This window comes from Psammomys obesus, unplaced genomic scaffold, assembly GCF_907164565.1.
Source record: "Psammomys obesus unplaced genomic scaffold, mPsaObe1.curated_primary_1811, whole genome shotgun sequence".
Classification (NCBI taxonomy): Eukaryota; Metazoa; Chordata; class Mammalia; order Rodentia; family Muridae; genus Psammomys; species Psammomys obesus.
The window spans coordinates 8,648,510-8,673,764 of NW_026591918.1; the positions used below are offsets into that span (position 1 = coordinate 8,648,510).

General features: G+C 38.5%; 1 protein-coding gene across 12 annotated transcripts in view; it reads left to right on the top strand.

The window, feature by feature from the left end:
* Window positions 1-25,255, top strand: part of Pbrm1 (polybromo 1) — a 91,989-nt gene that overhangs the window by 46,393 nt on the left and 20,341 nt on the right. For all 12 annotated transcript variants that reach the window (XM_055612255.1, XM_055612253.1, XM_055612254.1 and 9 more), the window contains 7 exons: window positions 1,789-2,431; window positions 4,994-5,205; window positions 11,937-12,122; window positions 13,632-13,789; window positions 14,323-14,586; window positions 17,214-17,359; window positions 18,729-18,886. In XM_055612255.1, coding sequence (XP_055468230.1) covers window positions 1,789-2,431; window positions 4,994-5,205; window positions 11,937-12,122; window positions 13,632-13,789; window positions 14,323-14,586; window positions 17,214-17,359; window positions 18,729-18,886 — 1,767 coding nt within the window. The remainder of the gene's footprint in view (window positions 1-1,788; window positions 2,432-4,993; window positions 5,206-11,936; window positions 12,123-13,631; window positions 13,790-14,322; window positions 14,587-17,213; window positions 17,360-18,728; window positions 18,887-25,255) is intronic.

The following is a 25,255-nucleotide window of genomic DNA, read 5'->3' on the forward strand; positions in this document are numbered from 1 at the left end:
CGTTAGTTAGCTTTTTCATCAATGGGACCAAGTATCTGACAATGAAAATGTGAGAGGATTCATTTTGGCACAACTTCAGAAATTCAGTCTCAATTGTTCTTGAGCTGTAGTAAAATAGAGTATTATGTAAGAAGGACACAGAGTTGCAGATTTGCTTAGCTCATGGTAGTCAAGGAGCAGAGAGAAAGATGGAGTAACCAGGGCCTTTAGAGACACTCTACCAGTGGCCCACTTACTCCAGCCCAGCCCCATCCCCCAGCACTGCTGTCAGATGATGACTCCATCAAGTGGTCTGTTGATAAGAGCAGAACTGATTGGGTCAGAGCTCTCAGTGATTGTATTCACTAGCTGGGTTCCAAGTGTTGGATGATGAGGAGCTTTTCAAGGCATACTTTATATCCAAACCATAAAAGAAGGGAATTTGAATATAGTGGCAGAGGTTTTCCTTACTTTCTGGAATGCAGTGGGTAACATAACCATTAAATAGAAAGATTATTTATCTGATGCCAGAAAAAAAAAAAAAAGTCAGGTTTTGTTGTTTGTTTAGTGTTTCATAAAATTAAAAATGTATCCCAGTAACTCTGCTGGATAAAATTGGGGAGGTGAGAAATGTACTACTCAGTGACCAATTGACTACCCTATCTGGATATGATTTTATTGAAAGTTTTAAAGGAAAAGAACACAACAAAAAATACCACTGAATTAAAGAAGTTATTTCCAATTTGTTTAATATAAATGAAACAAATGCTAAGCTAGAGTAACAGTTTCAAATAATCTTAAACAAATGCTAAGCAAGCAATAATGTCAAATAATCTTCAGAGCTGTGTTTACTGGAAAGGAGAAAGGCAAGCATCTTTTTAATGTAAGCTCCCTATTAAGTGAATTTTACCATTGCTTTGTAAACTATTGCTAAATGACTATTCCTTGTTGTTAAGGCATTCTTTTTTTTTTTTTTCATATAATTATAAAAGCGGACACATAGGCATGGAAGTGCATGCCTGTTTTCCCAGCCCTTGGGAGCTGGAGGCAGGAGGATTGGAGGTTCAAGGCCAGCCTCAACTATATAGTCGGAGGTCAGCCTGGGCTACTTGAGACTTTGTCTATAAATAGACTAGGTTGGGGTGTTCTGTTACTGAATTGGTCATCATTTCTAGGAATTTCCATGAATGGAACTAGGAAAAATGTGGCTTTAAATTTAGAGGTAAAATATGGTAAACCTAATTCAAACTTGGGTACTCGTTTCAGGAGTTTTATCAACACTTCAGTTTGTTTTCAACATTTCTAACTTTTTCCTATAGTGAAATTCTCATTTCTCAGGGATGTCAGAGGTGATGACATTAGAATGTCACAGAGATACTCATTTGCTTGACCTATACACAGCTATTTCAGCATGAAAGTATTTGCTCTCACCTCAAAAATACGATGACTAGCTTTTGTGTTATTTGTACAGCTATACTTACAGCCTTTAGGAGCTGAGGCAGGAGGGTGGAGAGTTCAAAGCCTATCTATGTTATATAATGAAACTCAGTCTCAAAGTTTATATGCAAATGTAAATTTTATTATTTATGTATACATGTATTATATCTATAAGCTATATTGTTAAAAAATAAATATTTTCTTTCAGATTTATTTTTGTTTGTAAGATCTAGCTCACTAAAGATGAGCTGATTACTCTGTTTTTACAAATCATTTGGGAGAACCCCTTTCTAACGTTTGCTACCAGCTATGGAAAAATTTGTACTTACTCCATTTTATCCACTTACCATTACATTACATCTTTCTCTTCAGGTAGAAAGAGTGGTGTTTCTCCTAAGAAATCAAAGTACATGACTCCAATGCAGCAGAAACTAAATGAAGTGTATGAAGCAGTAAAGAACTATACTGATAAGAGAGGTCGCCGCCTTAGTGCTATATTTCTAAGACTGCCCTCTAGATCAGAGCTGCCTGACTACTATCTGACCATTAAAAAGCCCATGGACATGGAAAAAATTCGAAGTCACATGATGGCAAACAAGTACCAAGATATAGATTCTATGGTAGAGGACTTTGTCATGATGTTTAATAATGCCTGTACCTACAATGAACCAGAGTCTTTGATCTACAAAGATGCCCTTGTCTTACATAAAGTCCTCCTTGAAACTCGGAGAGACCTGGAGGGAGATGAGGATTCTCATGTCCCAAATGTGACTTTGCTGATTCAAGAACTTATCCATAATCTTTTTGTGTCAGTTATGAGTCATCAGGATGATGAAGGAAGATGTTACAGTGACTCTTTAGCAGAAATTCCTGCTGTGGATCCGAACTTTCCCAACAAACCTCCCCTTACATTTGACATTATCAGGAAGAATGTTGAAAGTAATCGCTATCGGCGACTCGATTTATTTCAGGAGCATATGTTTGAAGTATTGGAAAGAGCAAGGAGGATGAATCGGTATGTTTTCAAAGCCATTTCTTTATGATGAAAATATGTGGTGTTTACTGAAAAACAGATGAAGGAATTATGCTTAGATAAATTTTTCCAGCTTAGGTATGTGGTTATAGGGGGTAGCCTGCTATTCACAGTAGCATTCAGGAACAACACAATGCTGAGTCACAAGAGTTGACCAGTGCGTTGGCAGTATTCCTAAAAATCACTCTGGTTCCCTTGCAGGTAAAAAGACTCCATAGGAAAACAAGTACAGGAAAGTATATAGAACTTCTCTTATAATTTTAATTATTTCGTTTTGCTGGGTTAAAACTTACCAGAAAGGATTACTTAACAGTTGAAGGAAATTAGAGTTGGTTGTTTTTCTGTCTTGAATTTTTGTTCTTGCACAGTCAACACCTGATTTCCTAGGTTAATAATTTTTTTGTTTTTTAATCAATTTGTTTGCTTGTTTTGAGGCATAGTCTAATTGTATATAGTTCTGGCTGCCCTGGAAACTGTGTCTCCTGAGTGGTGGGATAAAAGGTGTGCACCACTCCTCCCAGTTTTTATTGTACTATTTTCTTGACAGGATCTCAGTTTACTCCTTTTCCCCCAACACAGTGTTTTGAAAACTAGATTTATATTACAAAAAAACCAAAGCAAAGATTAGTAAATTATTTACCATATTTTTAAAGGATATATCAGATGCTTAGTGTTTGTACAAATTTTAATTACATCAGGTGGCCTGATGAAATTGTAAATCTGCCCTTTCAATGTAACAGGAATTTGTGAAATATATATTCTCACTTATAATTTTCCACTAAATCTAAAAGCTATCATGAAATAAATTTAATTGGAAGAAAGCAAACCTCAGATATCTTTGCTCAAGAAAGATTTCAAAGACAGTATCTTAGGGTTCTTCTTCCCTGAGCAAATACTATTTTTATTGCTTTCCTAAAAGTATTAGTATCTCCATATCCTCAGAACATGTTTCTAGAACCTCTCTTGAATACCCATTTAGGCTATGGGCAGGGTTAATTCTTTGCCAGTTCTCTTTGTTGACAAGGGAGTCATCAAGTATCTCTGGTATCTGGTGCTCTAGTGTCAAGTGTCAGGCGACAGCTGACTGGCCTTGCTTTGCCTGCCATATTCCCCTAACCAGATGTCAACATAACTGTTAATAATGTACTTAGCCCCACCCCTGTTGACTTGTCATTCCAACATTTGGAAGGTGGAGCAGGAAGATCATACAAATTCAAAGCTAGGGCTACCCACCCCATTACAGAGCAGTTTGTGTGTCAAAGTGAGACTATGCCTTATAAAGCTTATTTTTCATAGTTAACTAATAATGAAGAAAGAAGCTTAGACAAATTCTAAGTATGACACATAATGTTTTCTTTCTTGCGGTATTTGCATCTCCCATTTCCCCCAGATCACTTACTTTTGAGAAATTAAATTAATTCTCGGGCCTGTACTTGTTAGTACACAGGATATTCTCATGCCTTTATAGGTCAGGCTCAGTTCTTCAGTGAGTCCCAGTAGTAAAGGTAGCAATGCTATGGGACCAGAAAGAAGAAAGTAGACACTGTTTTGCTCACTTTCTATAAATGTGGGTCTGCGGTTAAGAAAATAGATGCAGGGGCTGGAGAGATGGCTCAGTGGTTAAGAACACTGCCTGTTCTTCCAAAGGACCTGGGTTCAATTCCCAGCACCCATATGACAGCTCACAACTGTCTGTAATGCCAGTTCCAAGGGATCTGACACATTCACACTAAGCACATAAAATAAAGTTAGATAAAAATATATTTTAAAAAAAGAAAGAAAATAGATGCAGCCAAGCAGTGGTGGCCCATGCCTTTAGTCCTAGCCCTTGGGAGGCAGAGGCAGGTAAGTTCAAGGACAGCCAGGGCTACACAGAACCCCTGTTTTGCATTTATCCGATTTAAAAAAAAAAAAAAAAGGAAAGGAAAAGTAGATGCAAATTAAGTATTGTGCTTGGTCAGGGCAGTAGTACAGTTTTTAGTTCTGCCAACTCCTTCTGCCATGGTTGATTCATAGGCCTTGTATAACTGAGAAAAATATAAGGCCTTTCCTTTGACATGAATAAGAAAGGAATGTAAAGATTTATTTGTTTGTTTATTATGCATCATTTTGCCTGCATATGTGCCTGAGCACCGGATCTCACTATAGATAGTTATAAGCTACCATGTGGTTGCTGGGAATTGAACTCAGGACCATCTCTCTAGCCCTTTTCATTCATTCTTTCGTTTGTTTGTTTTTTTGTTTTTGAGACAGGCTCTCTTTTAGCCCAGACTGACCTCAAAACTCACTAGCTAAATGAGGATGACTCTGAACTCCTGATTCTTCTACCTTTACTTCCCAAGTCCTAGAGCACAGACATGTTCCACAATACATGGCTCAGATACTTTGTTTTAACTAATTTAATGGGGGCACCCTCCTAACTGAGCCAAAATATTGTTATTATATCAATGAATATAAAAAGCGTTTGATCGGATTTAGCATGTAATTGAGGTATTATGAAAGAAGTAGTTCATATGTCAATGGATACTCTTAATGCCTTTATAGGACAGATTCCGAAATCTATGAGGATGCAGTAGAACTTCAACAGTTTTTTATTAGAATTCGTGATGAACTCTGCAAAAACGGAGAGATTCTTCTTTCTCCAGCACTCAGCTATACAACAAAACATTTGCATAATGATGTGGAAAAAGAAAAAAAGGAAAAATTACCCAAAGAAATAGAGGAAGATAAACTAAAGCGAGAAGAAGAAAAAAGAGGTTGGTTCCTTTTCACTTATTAAGTATGAAGAAATATTAAAGTCTGTTTTAGCCGGTACCACAATTAGCTTTGGAGAGTTTGTGTGATTGAGGATTCAGATTGTTGCTATTTCACATAAGATGTAAGGAGATAGAAATGCTGTTGTCATCATCTGTTTAGTTGTCACACTAAGTTACCTCTGACACAGCTAATATTCTGGAAGCAGTTCAGTGACAAGTATGGGAACCTAATGCCACATACTTGAGAGGCTTCTCTGGGACTTCAGTGCAGCCTCAGCATCAGTTGGTGCCATATGGCTTTCCTTTTAAACACCAGGAGAACCAGACAAGGAGACGCGATTTCAGTTGAACCACAGTCCTAGTTCATTTTAATTTGTTACCCTAAATGTGGTACCTTGAATCATTTGCCAAATTAGAGTCTTTTATGGGGTGATGAGGGTCAGGGAGAATAAGGCAGGACTTCACTATGTGACCCAGGCTGTAGCTAGTCTTGCGATGATCCTCCTTGCCTGTGCCCCCAGTGCTGGGATTATATGTGTCAACACACTTGGCGAAACTTGATCATTTTAGATAACATTTCAGTTCAAATAGGTAACTAAAAATATGACTCCTACAAAAGTTGTATTATTCTGTAGCATTGGACCTTCTTAGATATTTTCCCATAGGCTGGAAAACAAAATTAATTGACTTGAAACATCAGAGAGAAAGAGGGAGAGAGAAAAAACACAAGCGTATTGATTAGTGAGACTGTCATTTTATCAACATAGAGGTAACTTCATTTGCTGTCAAAGGGAATACACTCATTTAAGATGGTATGGATAAATGATAGCATCTTTTCTAACTTAAAGTGTTTGATGTGGAAATGAATTGATTAAACTGAAGGTTTTTCTGGCCCGAGAACTTAATTGACTATAACTTTGAGTTCATCCACTATCCTCTCTACAGATTAATCCAGCTGAGGGTAGATCCTTCTAGAGTAGAGGTATTTGAATATAACCATTACCCAAGTCACTGACTAACTCCTAATATTTCAGAAAAGGGAGCAATCTGTAGTATCAGGTCTTCAGGTATATCTGTTATAGTAATAGTAGTAGAGAGAAGAGAAGGGGTTGGGGATTGAAAACATTAACCAGCAGGTCCAAGTAAGATAAACACAAAGAGGTCCGTTCAGATACATCATAAATTGCTGAAAGAAAAGTCTGGATTTCAAAGCAAAAAAAGCATCTCATCAGATACAAGAAAACAGCAGTGTAATTAATGGCTGACTTTTTATACAAAATAATTGAGGTTGGAAAGCAGTGAAGTTATATGAAAAATACAAAACCCAACTTTGTGTTTAGATAAATTACTCTTTATAGTGACATTTGTAGCCAGAGAGGTGACTCCACAGTCAAGAGCACTCAAGCTCTTCTGGAGGACCTGAGTTCAGTTCTCATGTCAGTCAGCTCACAGCCGCCTGTATTAGTTCAGCTCCATGGGACAGTGCTCTCTTCTGGCCTCCATGGACAACTAAACTCACAAACATGCACGTACATACAAACATTCATAATTTAAATATTTTTTAGAACACTTGAAGGAAAACAGAGTTGAAATGAAAGAGCTCAAGTTATAATCTCAGTATTTCTTTTTTAGTAATGGATAGAATGAAAAAATATTTAAAAAATCAATATAGACAGTATAAGCACTGAAACAGCATGACTAGGCATATCAGACATAGCAACGATACCATTTATTTGTGCAAAAACATGCAAGCATACATGTATATGAATAAGGAAATTATGATATAAAATGGAATATTATTTGCTCATAAAAATGAAGTTTACATGCTACATGGATGAATTTAGAAAACATAGTACATGGAATATGTCAGATGAAAAAAAAAAGGCAAATAATGTTTGCTTGGGCCTACTTGAAATGTCTAGAATTAACAGATTGATAGAGAAGGTAGGGTAAAGGTTACCAGGAGCAAGAAGGGGAGATAGGAAGTCGTGTTCAATAATTATAGTGTTTTATTTGGAGTGATGAAAAAATTATAGAAATAATGGTCATAATTATATAACACTGAATGTCCTTTTTTTTTTAACTAAACATTCTGTTAGAGGCAATCTAGACTTTTTTATCATGTGCTCAATTTTTTTTTCCAGTCTTTGCTTCTCACTGATCTAGTTCTCCTTACTTTTATGTTTTTTGACAAGCACCTTTCTAATTGGTGTCAATATCTCATCTGGATATCCTCAGTCCAGAAGTCCTATCTCATCATCTGAATCATCTGGGCATGTGATTGAGGGTCTGGTGTGATTCTTCATTCTATGTGATTCCTGTCTATGTTTGGACATGTTCACAATGTCCAAAGGACATAAATATCCTCTGCTCATACATGCACAGGATAGTAGTTACAGATACCCCAATTGAGAATGGAAGAGATGAGGTGATTCCATCTAATTTCTAAATCAGCTAGACAGAAGCCATTGGGTTTCTAGAATGAGAAGAGTTCATTGTGGCACAGCACCTGCTTTAGAATTCGCTGTTTGTAACTGAGTGGTTTGGCTGGCTTTTTTTTTTTTTTTTTTTTTTTTTGTCTATAAAATTTAAAGGACTAGGTCATCCTTTTTTCATGTTGTACACTGCTCCTGCTAGTACAGTTTTCTGGTTCTGTCTGTATAAAATTCTCAAGAACTTTGTGGATCTGCTTTGTACACCACAGGGTTTTGCTCTGTTAATCAACTATTGGATAACCTTTTTTTTTCTTTTAACCAAAATTGGCAAAACTTTTTTCTTGTTTTGTTGGTTTTTTTGAGACAGGATTTCTCTGTGTAGCCCTGGCTGTCCTGAAGCTCACTTTGTAGACCAGGCTAGCCTCAAACTCGCAGAGATCCGCCTGCCTCTGCTGGGATTAAAGACGTTTGCCACCACTGCCCAGCATGCTTTTTATTATAATGTTAATGTTAGAGATGTGGAATAGGGAAGCAAAACCCTTAGATCACAGCCATGGATTTAAGTTGGTGAAAACTTAAGGAGATTAATTTGGAATATGAGCTTAAATTAAAATTTTAATGTTGGCAGCATTTTAATTTATGGGAAACTATCCTTTTTGTTGTTGTTTTTGTTTTGTTTCATTTTTTTTTTCTTGTAAAACCAACAGCCTCAGGCAAGACACGGGTGTTTTATGGCTTTTAAATGAGATGTACTCTCAGCTACATTTTTGTTAATATTTAAAGTAGAATATGCATTTAATGGAATTTCAACCAAAGCATTTTTACCATGTGCTCATTTTAATTTTTGTATTGATCTTAAAACTTCTCGAAGAGATTATTGATGCTGTGGAAGTTTGGTTACAGTGTCAAAAGGCAACATTGACGTAAGTGCTCATGGGAGGCATCACCACAGATAAATTTAAAAATGTGCTTTTAACAGATAAATATCTATAATGTTTTTACCTAATGGAGTGTTCCCTTCGACTCTGGGGCAAACAATAGAGTTTGAGTGGATAGTTTATGTCTGCCCCAGTCTGAAGTCTCCTTCTGGGCCTGAAAAGCCAGAGCCAGAGTTTAAAGCAAGGAACATAAAGCTTTAGATGAGGCTGGCCAATTCTCATGGAATCAGCTCCACAAATACATGCTCATATTCCTTTGAGAATCTTTCTTGTGAACAAACTATCTTTCTGAGGCTCCAGGTTCGTTTTATATTTCTTATGAGACTCACAGAAAAACTGGGACTTGCTTTTTTTTTTTTTTAATTTTATTTATTTTACATCCTGACCCACCTCTCCTCCCAGTCATCCCTACCCCTATCCACTTTTTCTCCTCAGAAAAGGGAAGACCTCCCATGGGTGTCAACCAGCCATGACATATCAAGTTGCAGTAGTAATACTAGGCACCTCCTTTCCTATTAAGGCAGGACAAGGAAACCCAGTAGGAGGAAAAGGTCTCAGCGGCAGACAGCAGAGTCAGAGATACACTGCTCCCACTGTTAGGATTCCCACATGAAGACCAAGTTACACAACTATAACATATGTACAGAGGGCCTAGGTCAGTCCTATGCAAGCTGGTATTCCTTGCCTACTTACAGAAAATAGCCAGTTTAGGCTCTGTATCCCTCATTGCTAGGGCTCATGTTAGTTGATTCTGTGGGTTTTCTTATGACCCTTCTGGTTCCTACAATAACCCTTCCTTCTCCTCTTCTGTGGGATTCCTTAAGCTCCGCCTAATGTTTGGCTCTGGGTCTCTGTATCTTTTTCCATCAGTTTTTGGGTGAATCCTTTCTGGTGACAATTGGGTTAGGCACCAGTCTGTGAGTATAACAGAGTATCATTGGGAATCATTTTCTATCCTAAGTCTCTGAGCTATCCAGCCTCTGGTTCCTGGATCTCTGGGCAATATTAGGGGTAGGCTTCCTCTCATAGCATGGGTCTTCGGCTGGGCCAGTTGTTGGTTGGCCACTACCACAGTTTTTGTGCCACCTTTACCCCAGCACATCTGGTAGGAAGGACAAATTGTAGGTAGAAAGTTTTGTGGCTGGGTTGGTGTTCCAGTCCCTCTACTGGAAGTCTTGCCAGGTTGTAGGAAAAGGCCACTTTAGGCTCTGTATCCCCCATTGCTAGGAATCTTAGCAGGCTCACTCTCATCAATTCCTGAGAGTTTCCATTGCCCAAGGTTTCTAACTCACTCCAGAGATGTCCCTCCCATTCCATTTGTTTCTCCCAGTACTCTGTCCCTCCATCCTCCCCATGTCTGGTCCCTTTTGTTCCCATCTACATCCTACCCTCATCTAGTCCCCTCTTCCCATCCACCCATGATGTCTATTCTATTTCCCTTTCTCAATGAGATTCCCTTGTTTTCCTTGAGCTCTCCTCCTCCTTTGGGTCTGTTGGTTTGTAGCGTGATTATCCTTTACTTTGCAGCTAATATCCAATTATAAGAGGGTACATACCAAAAAATGTTTTTCTTACTGGGTCTTTTCTAGTTCCTTCCATTTTCCAGCAAATTTCATGATGTCTGTGTTTTTAATAATTGAGTAGTATTCCATTGTGTAAATGTACCACTTACCCATTCTTTGGTTGAAGCACAGCTAGGTTGTTTCCAGTTTCTGCCTATTATGAATAAAGCTGCGATGAACATAGTTGAACAGATGTCCTTGTTGTATGGTGAAGCATCCTTTGGGTCTATGCCCAGGAGTGGAATAGCTGGATCTTAAGGCAGATCGATTCCCGATTTTCTGAAAAACCTAAATTGATTTCCAAGGTGGCTGTATAAGTTTGTAGTCACCAATGGAGAAGTGTTCCCTTTCTCCACACATCCTGTCACCTGTGTCTTTAAAAAATTGGATTATTTGGTTTATTGATGTCTGGTTGCTTGAGTTCTTTATATATCTTGTATATCAGCCCTCTGTCAGATAGAGGGTTGGTGAAGATTCTTTCCCATTCTGTAGCTGCCATTTTGTCCTATTGATGGTGTCTTTTGCCGTACAGAAGCTTTTCAGTTTCATGAGGTTCTATTTATTGACTTTAGTGCCTGCATGTTTGTTGTTCTGTCCAGGAAGCTGCTTACTGTACCAGTGTGCTCAAGACTTATTCCCCACTGTCTCTTCTATCAGGTTCGGTGTATCTGGTTTTTGTTGTTGTTTAGTGTATGAGTACTCTGTCTGAATGTGTGCCTGCATGCCAGAAGAGAGCATCAGATCCCTTTATAATTGGTCTTGAGCCACCATGCAATTGCTGGGAATTGAAGTCAAGACCTCTGGAAGAACTGCCAATGCTCTTAACCCCTGAGCCATCTCACCAGCTCTAAAAGACCAAGGTTTTTGTTTTGGTTTGGTTTGGTTTGGTTGGTTTCATTTGGTTTATTTGTTACTTTGTTTTGAGTCAGGGTTTCTATGTGTAGTCTGGACTGTCCTAGAACATGCTCTATAGACCAGTCCAGCCTTGAACTCAGACATCTGCCTGCCTCTACCTCCTGAATGCTGGGATAAAAAGTATGCACCACCACTACCAGGCTCAGTTTGTCAGTTTTTATGTTGAGGGCTTTGATCCAGTTGGAATTGGAATTTTGTGCAGGGTGATAGATATGGAGCTTTTTGCATTTTTCTACATGCTGACATTCAGTTAGACCAGCAACCTTTGTTAAAGATGCTTTCTTTTTTTTTCCATTGTATGTATCTGGCTTCTTTTTCTAAAATGAGGTCCATGGGTGTGTGAATTTATTTCTGGGTCTTTGATTAGATTCCATTGATCAACCTGTTTTTATACCAGTACCATGCAGTTTTCATTACTGTTGCTGTATAGTATAGTTTGAGACCAGGGATGGTGATGACTCCAGAAGTTCTTTGATTGTACCGGTGTTTTGGTTTTTCAAGACAGGATTTCTTTGTGTGTAGCCTTGGCTGTTCTGTAACTCTGTGATCCTTGAACTCACAGAGATCTGCCTGCGTCTGCCTCCCGAGGATTGTATAGAATAATGGATGTTACTATTTTTCCTGATCCCTCTCCTTGCTACACAAGGAATTAAGTATAGCCAGCTGTGGTGGCCCATGCCTATAGTCTCAGCAGCTAATGTAAGAAGACCCCAAGTTTGAGGCTAGTTCGGGCTACATAGAAACACTCTGTCTCAAAAAGGGGAAAGGGGGGAGGGAGGAAGAGACAGAATTAAATTTATTAATATGATGTAATATGATGTGTTGTTTGAATGTTTGACAACCATAGTCATTTACTGAGTATCTTTTTTTTTTAATCCAAGAAGCTGAAAAAAGTGAAGACTCCTCAGGTACTGCAGGCCTCTCAGGCTTGCATCGGACATACAGCCAGGACTGCAGCTTTAAGAACAGCATGTATCATGTTGGAGACTATGTCTATGTTGAACCTGCAGAGGCCAGTCTACAACCACACATAGTCTGTATTGAGAGACTATGGGAGGATTCAGCTGGTAAGTTTGTTTTCAGTTGAAGGACAGATACTGGAAAGATTACTCAGTGGCTAAGAGCACTTGCTGCTCTTGCAGAGGACCTGGGTTCAGTTCCCAAGACCTACATCACAGCTCACAACCATCCCTAACTCTAGTTCCAGGAGATCCAGTGCCCTCTTCTGACTTCTCCAGGCACCAGGTGTATACATGGTACACATACATATATACATGCAGGCAGAACGCTCAAAAATGCACTTTTTTAAATCTAAAATAAATAAATAAAGGGCAGATTGGTGAAATGTGATTGTATTTACTTTTCCTTGATATTCTGGAAGAAAAATTTTAACTCATATATTTAAGCCTTCCAACAAGTTATATCAATAAATGTACTATTTGCTGTATCAATAAATATAATTAAGCACCCTACCATAGGCAAACATAGGGTCTAGCATTGTTGGACAGTGTCACGATTGAGTCAGAAATGCAACTTCTTAATGTGTAGGAAGTATTATTTATTCAGTAGCACTTGGAGGCAAACTCTGAGTCAGATGGCAAAGGTGCAGAAGGGCAGAAGACTCATGTTTTGTTTTTTTTAATCTAGCAAATTTATTCCAATGAATGTCACCACAAATGAAAAAAAAATGTATAGTAAGCAAACATGTAACTGAGCTTAGAATTTGTTGTCAAAGAGCCTCCCTTAAAAAATGCCTTTAAGCTGCTTTGGTGTCACATACCTGCCATCTAAAAACTCAAGAACTTGAGGCAAAAGAATAAGCATCAGGCCAGCCTCACATTGAGACCTGTCTCAATAGAAAACTAAATAAGATATAAAAAGAAAGTTGCTTCTGAAACATTAAGAATGAAGCTAACAGCAGGTACCAGTGTGATGCAGGCAGTCCAATTCTTTAAGCTGCCAATCAGGTGAAATGCTTTTTGCTAAAAATGTCCTTCCCTGTACCTGCATCCTCAGTGGAGCACAGATCTCTAGAATGTATTAACCCAAGCAGCTCTTCTGACCTCCTCCTTTCTGTTGCATGTTTCTGAAGGGTGAAGTGACATTTTCTATGCCTATTTGTGCTTCCTTGTTTTAAAATATTATATCCTCTAAAATAATTCTATTAAGAAAATTTCAAGGCTGGAGAGATGGCCCAGAGGTTAAGGGCACTGGCCATTCTTCCAAAGGTCCTGAGTTCAATTCCCAGCAACCACATGGTGGCTCATAACCTTATAATGAGCTCTAGTGCCCTCTGCTGCCCTGTAGGCACATATGCAGGCAGAATACTGTATAAATAATAAGTGAGAGAGAGAGAGAGAGAGAGAGAGAAAGAAAGAAAGAAAGAAAGAAAGAAAGAAAGAAAGAAAGAAAGAAAGAAAGAAAGAAAGAAAGAAGAAAGGAAGGAAGGAGGAAAGGAAGGAAGAGAAGAAAGAAAGAAAATTTCATCTAAAACCATAGTATTTAAGCCTTGGCATAATGGCTTGGTAAAATATGTGATTTCAGGTTAATAATTCTTTTCTTTCTCTGTTTTTGAGGTGAAAAATGGTTGTACGGCTGTTGGTTTTATCGGCCAAATGAAACATTCCATTTGGCTACACGAAAATTTCTAGAAAAAGAAGTTTTTAAGAGTGACTATTACAATAAAGTTCCTGTTAGTAAAATTCTAGGCAAATGTGTAGTGATGTTTGTCAAGGTAAGAAACTCATTTATTAAATGATATCATTCCCTGGAAATACAATTTAAAAATACAAAAATCTATATGTAAAAAAATTAAACTCTTTCAAACATCTTTAGTCTGTGTCTATATATAAGAAATTAACATGATTTTATCTACATATATATTAACATTTTTATGTTGTTAGGATAATTTCCAAGGATGTTGTTTTCTGAAATATAGTCATTACCAATTATCAGTTTTGTTTTTAGGAAATAAGATGTACTATCTGTCATATATGTATATGACACCTGTCCAAATCTTTAAGAACATTTAACTATATGAAAAGTAGTGTATTTTCAAGGGTAGTCAGAAAAATAAATAAAATTCATGCTTATAATTAAGGGAAATATAGCCAATGAAATAGCCCTAGTTATCTAGCTATTTACCTTTTATTGTCAGAAAGTTTTAATAGTTCAATGTTAGGTTGATTGGTAACATTTGTTTTTTATTTTGGGGGTTAATTTTCAAAAAGTTTACCTATTTGCTTTATTATTCCCATCCTATCTCAGGAGTATTTTAAATTATGCCCAGAAAACTTTCGAGATGAGGATGTTTTTGTCTGTGAATCGAGATACTCTGCCAAAACCAAGTCTTTTAAGAAAATTAAACTGTGGACAATGCCCATCAGCTCAGTTAGGTTTGTCCCACGAGATGTGCCGTTGCCTGTGGTTCGAGTGGCCTCTGTGTTTGCAAATGCAGATAAGGGGGATGATGAGAAGAACACAGACAACTCAGAGGACAGTCGAGCTGAAGACAACTTTAACTTGGAAAAGGTACGTGGATACTAGCTACCTATAAAAAGAATTTTAACCTTAAAATATCTATTCCAGAAATGTATTCAGACTCAAATGTATTCAGACTCAAAATATGTATATAAAAAAACCTTAGTCAAACAAAGAGGAAGAAACTAGACTCTAAGGGAAAAGAAAAAAATTAATTAAAAATAGTATTTAAAAGTAAGTCAAGGAGCCAGGTGGTGGCAGCATACGCCTTTAATCCCATTGCTTGGGAAGCAGAGGCAGGCAGATCTGTGAATTCAAGGCCAGCCTGGTCTACAAAAGAGAATCCTGGACAATTAGGGCTACACAGACAAACCCAGTCTCGACAGAAAAAAAACCAAAGGTAAATCAAAGAAGCTGGAGGCTGGAGAAATGGCTGAGCCCTTAAAAGCACTGGTGCTCTTACAGAGGACCTAAGTTTGATTCCAGCAGCCACATGGCAGCTCACAACTGACTGTAACTCCAGTTCCAGTCAGGCAACAGGCACACACTTGATGCACAGACATACATGCAGGCGAGATACACATAAACATGAAGTCAAGTCAAGGAGACCAGTGTGTACTGAGCACTGAGCATCCATAGGTGAATTCTTATAATTTTTTGTAGGATTGTGATAAAAGAAAGATGTTTAAGCTGGGTGTGGGGGGCACATGCTTTATTCCCAGCACATGGGTGTCAGACGCAGGTGGCTCTGTGAGTTCAAGCCCCACCTGGTATATAGAGCAAGTTCCAGGACAGCCAGGGCCACACAGAGAAACCCTGTCTCAAAAATATTTTTTAAAAAACTTAGCTGTTTAAACTACTTGATGGTGTAGAACAAAAACCCTTCATAGTTTATTGTATAAAGCCAGAGCAAACTGTATTCTACTCCCTGCAAAACTGAGGAAACTTTTTCCTTTTTTCTTTTTTTTTTTTTTTTTTTTTTTTTTATTTGTTTTGTTTCAAGACAAAATTTCTCTGTTTAGCTCTGGCTGTCTTCGAACTCACTGTGTAGACCAGGCTGTCCTCAAACTCACAGAGATCCATCTGCCTCTGCCTCCCTAGTGCTGTGATAAAAGGCATGCACCACCATTGCCTGGCTGAGGAGATGGTGTTTTTATAAATGCAAGCAAGCCATTTTAAAACAGCATGGTCAAGGAAGAAATGTTCCACTTAGGAGTGCAAGGATTGTTCAAAGTAAAGTTTTTCTATCCTTTATGCTTTCCAACAACCTCATCTAAGGGACACACAAGAAATCAGGTAATTTGCCCTCTATTACTGCAGCTAGTAGATGACACATTTAGTAATTTATTCAGAGCCAGACTGCATCATATTTGTATCATAGAACTGTATTATTTTTTTGTCATGATGGAACTAATAAAATTAATAAAAATTTAAAACATATCACCTGTTAACATTAAGAAATAAAGGCAGTATAATAGAGGCCCAGGGAAGGTGCCAAGCTAGTAATTCATCCTCATCTCTCTTCATCTTACCTGCCTAAGGGTAGCAGAAAGAGGCCAGAGTAGTATTATTGTACCTTTTGTGAACCAAGGGTTAGTAGGACGGATCCAGAGAAGGAGGGAGACTTCTAACCTGGATTCTCCATCCTGATTTTTTTGGAAAGTATGGATCTCCTACACCTACAAGCCTGTGCTCATCTGCCCTTCCAGGAGTGTATTAACAGGTCTGAGGAGAAGTAAGCTTCAAACAGGTATTCCAGAGGGTCCTCAGCCCCTTCGCTTTGCCTTGTCTCCTGGAATTTATCTCCTCTGCCACGTCTCATTACTGTTTAGTCTAAGGATGAGTTTCCTATGTGCTTCTGTGGTATGAGAAGTCAATCCTTAATATTCATTTCTGTTGTGCTAATGATGTCTTTCCCTAGGCCTTTCACTGGAGATTTAATCAGATTAGGGAAGAAGTGATGGGGAGACTCTGTATTGCAAAAGCAAGTGAAAGGCCAACTTGTTATATTTCCAAGTCCTGTGGGTTCAGAAAGGTATATCACTTTCCAGAGTGGGCAGTAAATGAGCTGTGTCATTAGGAGAGATTGAATAAGCTTAATTCTTATAAAGATATTATTAAGAAGTTGATCCTATTGGACACATGCTTATAATCTCAGGGTTTTAGAAGGTTGAAGCAAGAGAAAGGAAAGTTCAGGACCTGCTTGAACTATAGAATGTAAGTTCAAGGCCAACTTATAGGGCCCTGTTTTAAAAATAAGTAAATAAAGGGTTTAAAATGTCAGTGCTTGCCTATCACATTCAGAGTCCTAGGTTTCATCCCTATTACCACAGAGGAAAGGAGGAAAATCTGAAAAATACAGTAAAGAGAAGCTTGTATAGAATTTGTTCTGTACACTGTATAAGTATTGTGTGAATTTGTCCACTTCTAAATGAATGCAAATAAGTTCTTTCCAATATTTTTATCTCAAAAGTACGATTTCATGGGGGGGGTATAAAATTGTCTTAAGAGTAACATTTTATGAGAATTATAAATTTAGCATGAATATAATACTTGGTAAGTTTGATTTTAACAAGTTAATGTTTAATTTCTCAAGCTTCACAGAAATTTTCTTATAGTTGTTTTTTTTATGCTCCTTGCTTGTTTTCTGCCATTCTTTAACCAGTTCCTCTCCACAGGAAAAAGAAGATGTCCCTGTGGAAATGTCCAATGGTGAACCAGGTTGCCACTACTTTGAGCAGCTTCATTACAATGACATGTGGCTGAAGGTTGGCGACTGTGTCTTCATCAAATCCCATGGCTTGGTGCGCCCTCGAGTGGGCAGGTGAATTAGGGAAGATATGGTTGGGTCTAAGATTTGAGGCTGAGTATTCCACACTCATAGAATAAAGACAAAAGTCCCTCCCCTGGCAATTTCTCCAGCTTCCTCACACCAGATTTTCTCTGCCCCTGTTTCTATGGCAAGTAGAAGAGCACATGCATGTGTATAGTCCCAGAAACTGGAAAGTTAAGGAAAAAAGAGCAAGTGTTCCAGAGTAGAGCCTGTCTCTAAACAAATACTCAGGGAATGAAAGATGCTTTTACTTTATCAGAGCATTGTTCAAATCAGGAAGTAGACAACAGGCATCTTGAATAAATAAAAAATTGATATTAGATCCTGGTACATACTATTGAAATTGTAGAGCTGTTAAAGTGGTCAAAATAGAGAGAATGTTCTGAATAGATTTCATTAAGAATCTGGAAGTTGAACTAACATCGAGAAATGTTAAGAATTGTGGGTATCAGGGAAAACATTCCAAGCAGAATTAATAGCCAGTAAAGAGGTCTGAGAGATAACACCAGACTTAAACCAGCAATTTAATACTAGCAGAATGAACCTTGTATACTGTGGTAGATAGGGGCAGAGGGTAATATGCAGATCTTTGTATTGTTTAGGCAGAGAAGTAACATTTGTCTTCTGATTAAATAGGATTGCTCTGCTTTTTCCTTATTGAGAAGAAACTTTAAGGGGTCCAGGAGTGGAAGCAGGGCGATCTATTAGGAGACTGTTGTAAAAGCCGGGCAGCAATAAATGGCTCTTAAATGCAGCTAATTACACACAGTACTATGTAGGTGATTAGGCCAGTAGCATTCCTAATGAACAGAATATGGAGTTCAGGAGTAGAGCAGTCAAGAATGACTCCTGTAAGTTGGTTTAGAAAACTGGAAGGATGGATTTATTATTCACTGAAATAAAGGTGTTGCTTTATGTCTGGTACTGTGAAAATGTGGGACAGTAATATTAAGTTGAAAATAGTACAGTATAGAAACCCAAGGGGAAAGCATTTTAGTGCTAATCTCCCACAAAAAGCTATGAAGCTCTGTTTTGAAGGAATGTTTGCCAAATACAGGGACAAGTGTTTAGTTGTTTTCATCCTAAACATCTCAGGAAGAAAACCTGGAGTTAAAGAAGATGATTTAGTGACATACCTTGATACTATGTTAAAGTCTTTTTTTTTCCCCAGAGTGGCTGAGTAGCCTTTTCTCTTTTTCAGAGTATCTTCTCTAAAAGGTACCTTAAAGGGTGAGGAAAGTCCATGAAATTCCTCTAAATGCTATATACTATATTACATTTTAGCTAGTGGAGTTTTTATTAGATAACCATTCAAGATTGAAATTATTATAACTTAATTTCTCTTCCCCCCACCCCCAAGAATTGAAAAAGTATGGGTCCGAGATGGAGCTGCATATTTTTATGGCCCCATCTTCATTCACCCAGAAGAAACAGAACATGAGCCAACAAAAATGTTCTACAAAAAAGAAGTATTTCTGAGTAACCTGGAAGAAACCTGCCCCATGAGTTGTATTCTAGGTAGGTATTTATCCTTTTTTTTTTTTTTCTTTTAAGATTTATTTATTATGTATTCAATGTTCTGTTTGCATGTACACCTACAGGCCAGAAGAAGGCACCAGATCTCATTATAGATGGTTGTGAGCCATCATGTGGTTGCTGGGAATTGAACTTAGGACCTCTGGAAGAGCCGCCAGTGCTCTTAACCTCTGAGCCATCTCTCTAGCCCCGCATTTGTTTTTTTTTTTTCATCACAATTGTTCTGTGAAACGTTTGATTAAATACTGCTGCTTTTCAGGGCGCTCTTTTAGATGTTGGGTGTAAAGTCTTTGCTTTCGTAAAGACATTAGGCAAAAGTTGAGTCAGTAAATAAATAACAGAGAATACCTGGTAATAATTAGAGTTTTAAATGAGAATAAAACAAAGAAGGTTGACAGTAGTGTTGAGGCAAGGTCATGGGATCAAGCAAACTCTTACTGATAGGTGCTATATGAGTAGATCTTTGAAGAAGTTTAAAAATAAACAGAAGAGAATCTTCTGAGGCTCTCTTCTTGGTGCAGCAAAAGTGTTTTCTTAGATTACCTGTTCATGTTTGAGGCCTAAAAGGGTTGGGTAGCTAGAGCAAGGGAAGGGATGTGTTATAAGAAATGAGATCTTTGAGCTTACTGGATACTCATAAATCGTAGACAGTGATTGGGCTTGAAAAGAAATTATACTGGTGTTGAGCATAACTGAGAGATGAGGTGCCACACGTTAGAGATAGGAATCACTATGCCTGCTGTGTGAACAATGTTGTAAGAGTAAGCTGTAGTTTCTTTTAGTCTCTTAAACTTGATTATTTTCTCTATTCCAAACTGATGTCTTAGTTTCTGTTTGGTCATCTACAAAGTGTTCCCAGTGGTATTCTGTTTGTAAGATCTCGTATGCATCATCATACAGTGTTGCCAGCGGTCAGGTTTCTCTAAGCCCTGAGAGCCACTAGATCATAAACTAGCCATTCTGCCTCCCTTACAATGGCTTCCTAAAAGATAACTAGTTATAAGCTTTACATAGATGGTTGGTATTTTGCAGGTCACCCACCAACACTCCAAGTTAGAGATTGAACTCAGGGCTTTGTGAGTGCTAAGTGCACGCTCCACCATTAGCCTGCACAGCTACATCCAGTCCCTGTCTGTTCATGGTTTTAAAGGAGCCACCATGGATCACAACCAATGAAAAATTTGCATATTCAGACATATGTCAGTCTTTATTTGATGATGTTGTTAGCTAATATGTGTGGGTGCTCATAACTATTTTCAGAAATCTATATAGCAAAACTGCTTAGTAATTCAGCACATTTTCAACTTTCTACCATGGCTTAAGTGAACTAAGACAGTAAAATCATTAAACTCTTGCCTTTCTGTAGCAGAAAATATTGTCCTTTTAAATTTTGATCCAGCCAGGCATAGTGATGCACGCCTTTAACCCTGTGCTCAGGGAGGCAGAGGTAGGTGGATCTCTGTGAGTTAGAGGCCAGCCTGATCTACAAAGCAAGTCCAGAACAGCCAAGGCTAGAGAGAGAAACCTTGTCTTGGAGAGTAAAAAAGTTCTGATCCAGACTAAAGTGATACCCAAAGTCACTTGTTAGGGTAGCTGTATAATTTGTTGGGTTAATTCTTTGGCAAAACTTTTCATATGACTTTTTTTTTTTTTTACTGTTTATTATTTGACAGAGTAGAACCCAAAGAGCATTGCCTCTAGTATAATAGTCATAGAATCTTAGAAGACTCCAGAAGTATAGTTCATCACAAAATAATATATACTGCTTCAGGAATAGTATTGATACCAAAAGAATGTTAGAAAAAACATCCAAGACATAAGTGTCTGAGTCTATTTTTTTTAATAGTTATAGTTAAGACTATAGTTATGATTGTCTTAATACTCACTGTGTAGACTAGGCTGGCCTCAGATTCACAGACATCTGCCTTCCAGCTGTGTGCCACGATGCCTAGCTCAGCCTACCTCAGTCTTACAGAATTCTTAAAGGAGAGACAATGTCTCACAGTGAAGCCCTGACTGGACTAGAATTCAGTATGTAGATCAGACCAGCCTTAGTCTCCAGGTGCTAGGTTTAAGAGCATCTGCTGTTATATTCAGCTTAGTTTTCTTTTTTCTTTTTATTTATTTTTAAGGTATGTGTGTATTTTCCCTGCATATATGTCTGTTGCCAATGTTATGTTGCCCAGGGAGGCAAGAACTGGGCATTGGATCCCTGGAACTGTAGTCACAGATGGTTATAAGCTGGTATATGGATACTAGGAACCAAACCTGGGTCCTCTGCAAGACAGTAGCCGGTGCTCTTGCTGCTGAGCTATCACCGGTGACTCATCATTGACTTAGAAAAAACAAAAAAGTATATAGAAAAACTGTTTTCCAAGCAACAGCTATTTATGTCTCCACAGTAAGGGCTGGATCATGGTTCAGATGAAACTCTGGAAAGTCTCGGGGTTAACTCACTGAGATGGCATAAAAGTTGTTAGCAATGAATTCTTAATTAATTGTTTTAAAAGACAAATGTTGAGCCAGGGCAGTGGAATAGACCAGTATTCCCAGGTACTTGCAGGCAAGGAGCACAGGAATTTGAAGCCAGACTTTGCAACATATGAGACCTCCATAAAATAATTTAGGGGGATGGGACTTGGTAAAATGAATGATCAGGTAAAGGTTGCTTGTCACCACTCCTGATAACCTTAGTTTAATCCCTGGGAACTACATAGTGAAGGGAGAGGACTGACTCCTGCAAGTAGTCCCCAGACCTTAAGAAAAAGGGGCAGGGGGACAGGTTTCACTTAGCCTGTACCCAGGTTGGCCTGAGACACTATGTAGACCAGGCTAGCCTAGAGATCATGGAGCACTATCTGACTCTACCTCCTAGGTGCTAGATTTAAAGTTGTGGAAGTTAAAAAAAAAAAAAATTCTAAGAAAAAAGTGACACAAGTAGAGCGAGTTCCAGGACAGCCATGGCTATACAGAAGGGTCAGGAGGCGGGGAAGCTGAGTAAAGGCAGGTAGCTGAACCTCAAACAGTGGAATAGGTAAGTGAGCATTCAGAGGACACAATTAAAGATACATCTATCTTGCCAAAGCCCCACCAGGAAGCAGCTGCTGAAAGTAATGTGTTAGACAAGAAGCTAGAGATAAACTATCAAAAATCTTCCAAGACTTAGAAAAGGCAAACTTGGGGCTGATACTCAGGTTGTTTTTTTCTCTACAAGATGGAATTCAGTGAAAAATAAGTGATAGATTCCCTCCTGAGAATGAGCAGCCACCAAATGTCACCTGCAAATGACTGCTGGAAGACTAGAAGCACTCATCCAGCCCTCTCTTTCAGGCCGTGCTAGATAACCTAATGATACAGCCAACCCTAAAATGCTTTTGAAGCATCCTGGAAACCCACTAAACAGCATCTACTCAATGAACAGTTTAGGAACACAAGTGGTCATTTTACAGATCTCTGAAATCTTACAAATGTTAAACCAAACCTGAGCTGTACTCTCCCATTTGGCAATCTGGGACCAGCAGCAATTGACCTCACATAGAACTCCAGCTTTAGCATCTGTCCTCATTCTGTCCTCTTGTTTGTAAGCTATTTTCAGCATACAGTACTTGTTTGCAGGAAAAGTGGATGTAGAACTGGAAGTTTCAGTCACTTCTCTCCAGATTATTCCTTTCAGCTCTTGAAATGCTACTAAAAACAATACTTGGGCATTTGCTTATAGAGTCCACTTGTAATCTCGAAGAAGGCATATTTCAATATACAGTTTTAATGTCAACAGAAAAAATAAACTAGAAATTTACTTTAAAAAAGCAAACAAACAAATAACATCCCAGCTGGACAGTGGTGGTGCACAGCTTTCATCCCAGCACTCAGGAGACAGAGGCAGGCAGATCTCTGAATTCGAGGCTAGCCTGGTGTACAGAGAGAGTTCTAGGACAGCCATGCTACACTGAGAAACTCTGTCTTGAAAAACAAAACAAATAGCATTACTTATTTGGGGCTGGGCATGTAGCAGTAGAACACTTGCATAAAGCCCTGGGTTCTATCCGCAGGATTGCGAAGAAACAGAACATTTATTTCCCAAAGCGTCCTAGTCCCCACTTTTTCTCCCCACATTGTAAATGTGTGTTGTTTGGTACTTAGGCCCCCAACTGACAATATGTAGTTTATTTGCCTTTTAATGTGCTGTAGTTTCAACGTATGTGTTCTTCCAGAGTTCTCAGGTTGAAACTTGAGTGCCAGTGGAATCTTTTGGGAGATGCTAAGGTCATAATTGTTGTGGACTGAGTAAATGTAACACTGTTTTAGAGAGGAACCCTAGAACTGTTTTACTCTCTTCTCCATTCTTGTGCTTTTAGTATCCATCATGCTTCAGATACCCAGAATCTTCCTGGTGCAGGAAACAGGAACTTAGCAGATACTGAAACTTTCACTTTGGACTTCCTAGCTCCTAGAACTGGAAGATTTTCTGTTCTTTACAAACTGCCCAGTTCACAGTAGTATTGCTGTAGCAGCCTAAATAGACAAATTTTTTCAACAAAAATAGTTTAGTCTTGTCACCTCTGAGAGAATTCCATATTTGACAAAACAAGCAAATTCTTTGCAAGGTTCATCTTTCAGGAAGCTTCCCACAGGTCAAGCTGTTAGCAAAAAATCATTTGGGCAGTTAAGAGAGAAGGGAAGTATTCTACTCTGCTCTGCCTTTGACACCAGGAACTTCATACCAGGAACCTATGCTGTTGTTTTCAAGATTCCTGCTGAAGCCAAAAGAAAAGGGGGAATGGGAGTTGGAGAGCTTGAGTAATGGCTCAGCAGTTAAGAGGACTCTGTGCAATTCCAGAGGACCCAGGTTCAATTCCCAATACCTATATGGCAGCTCACAGCTGTCTTTAACTCTAGTTCTACAATATCCAGTACCCTCTCTGGCCTCCATGGCACCAGGCATGCATGTGATACCACAGGCATATGTGCAAGCAAAACACAGATAAACATAATTTTTTTTTTTTATTTTAGCGAATGAGTTGAGGCTAAGTTACAAAGCTCACCTATAAGGTTTCAGCCACATTTTCATCATTAAACGTTACGTGGTTGTGAACCCTTGGCTTTTCATAAGAAATTGTTGATTCTAGGCTAATGAGATGGCTGAATAGATAATTTGAGTTCTGTTCCTGTGTCCTGTCCTAGATGATGGAAGGAGAGAATCACGTTATTATCTGACATATGTGTGCCTCTACACATGTTACAGCGTGTACAAATACACTAAATAAATGTGATAATAATTATTTAAAATGTATTTATATGTGATGTGTGTGTGCATGTGTGTTAGTATAAGCATGTGTCCACAGAGGCCCAAAGAGGACATGACCTGGGGTTAAAGGAGGCTGGAGGTATTGTGGGTGCTGTCTATTGAACTTGGTCTTCTGGAAGAGCAGCAAGCACCCTTAACCACTGAGTCATCTCTGTCCACCACCCCCAAAAGAAATATTATTCTAACAGTTTTTTCCAGCTTTTCTCATTGCTTCTGTGAAGAAATGACTGTTGACATACCCCCTATACTACTGTTTTCACTAATGTAACTTGGGTAAATCTTTTCTAAAAATTCCTGTTAAAATGCATTGCCTCCTATACTGTTTAAGCCAGCTTTATATCCAGAAGCTTACTTAATCCTCAACATGACTATATAAAGAAAGATGATGGTATTTTTCAGAAAGGTGAAATTACTGCCCAAGAAATGGGTAAGAACTAAAGCCTGGATTCTCTTTCTCACTTCTCTGTCAGCTTCATTAGCTGATTTACGGCCAATTGGGACATGTGTATGAACTGACCAGCCTACAGTATTCAACAGGACAGAAGATACACAGTGAGACATGGTTGCTTCATTTTGACATAAACCCCACCTAGTGCTCAAAAAGTAAGATTTAGCTCCATTTTTACAGCTTAGCATGAACCAGCCATCAAAGAGCCTTATTCTATAGACTTGACTTTTTTTTTTTTTTTTTTTCTTCTCTAGACAAGGTTTCTCTGTATAGCTATGGCTGGCCCTGGAACTCAGAGAGATCTGCCCCCCGGGGGCTGGGATTCTGGGATTGCAGGCATGCACACCTCTTGAAAGGATTTATAATTCCATGATGTTAACTTTGTACACTGTTGCATCTAAATCTTATTTTTGTACCATTTTTTTCCTCTTGTTTCAAATAGACTTTGAAGATATTCTTAAGTAGATCATTTTTGGATGCTGAGGTAGGGTTGGTAGGCATATTTAGAAGATAGTCTTAGACATGTCTTAGAAGACATACTGAGAAGACAGTCTTGACACGTATGGTTTTTGTCACTTAAGCAGTGATCCACGTGGCG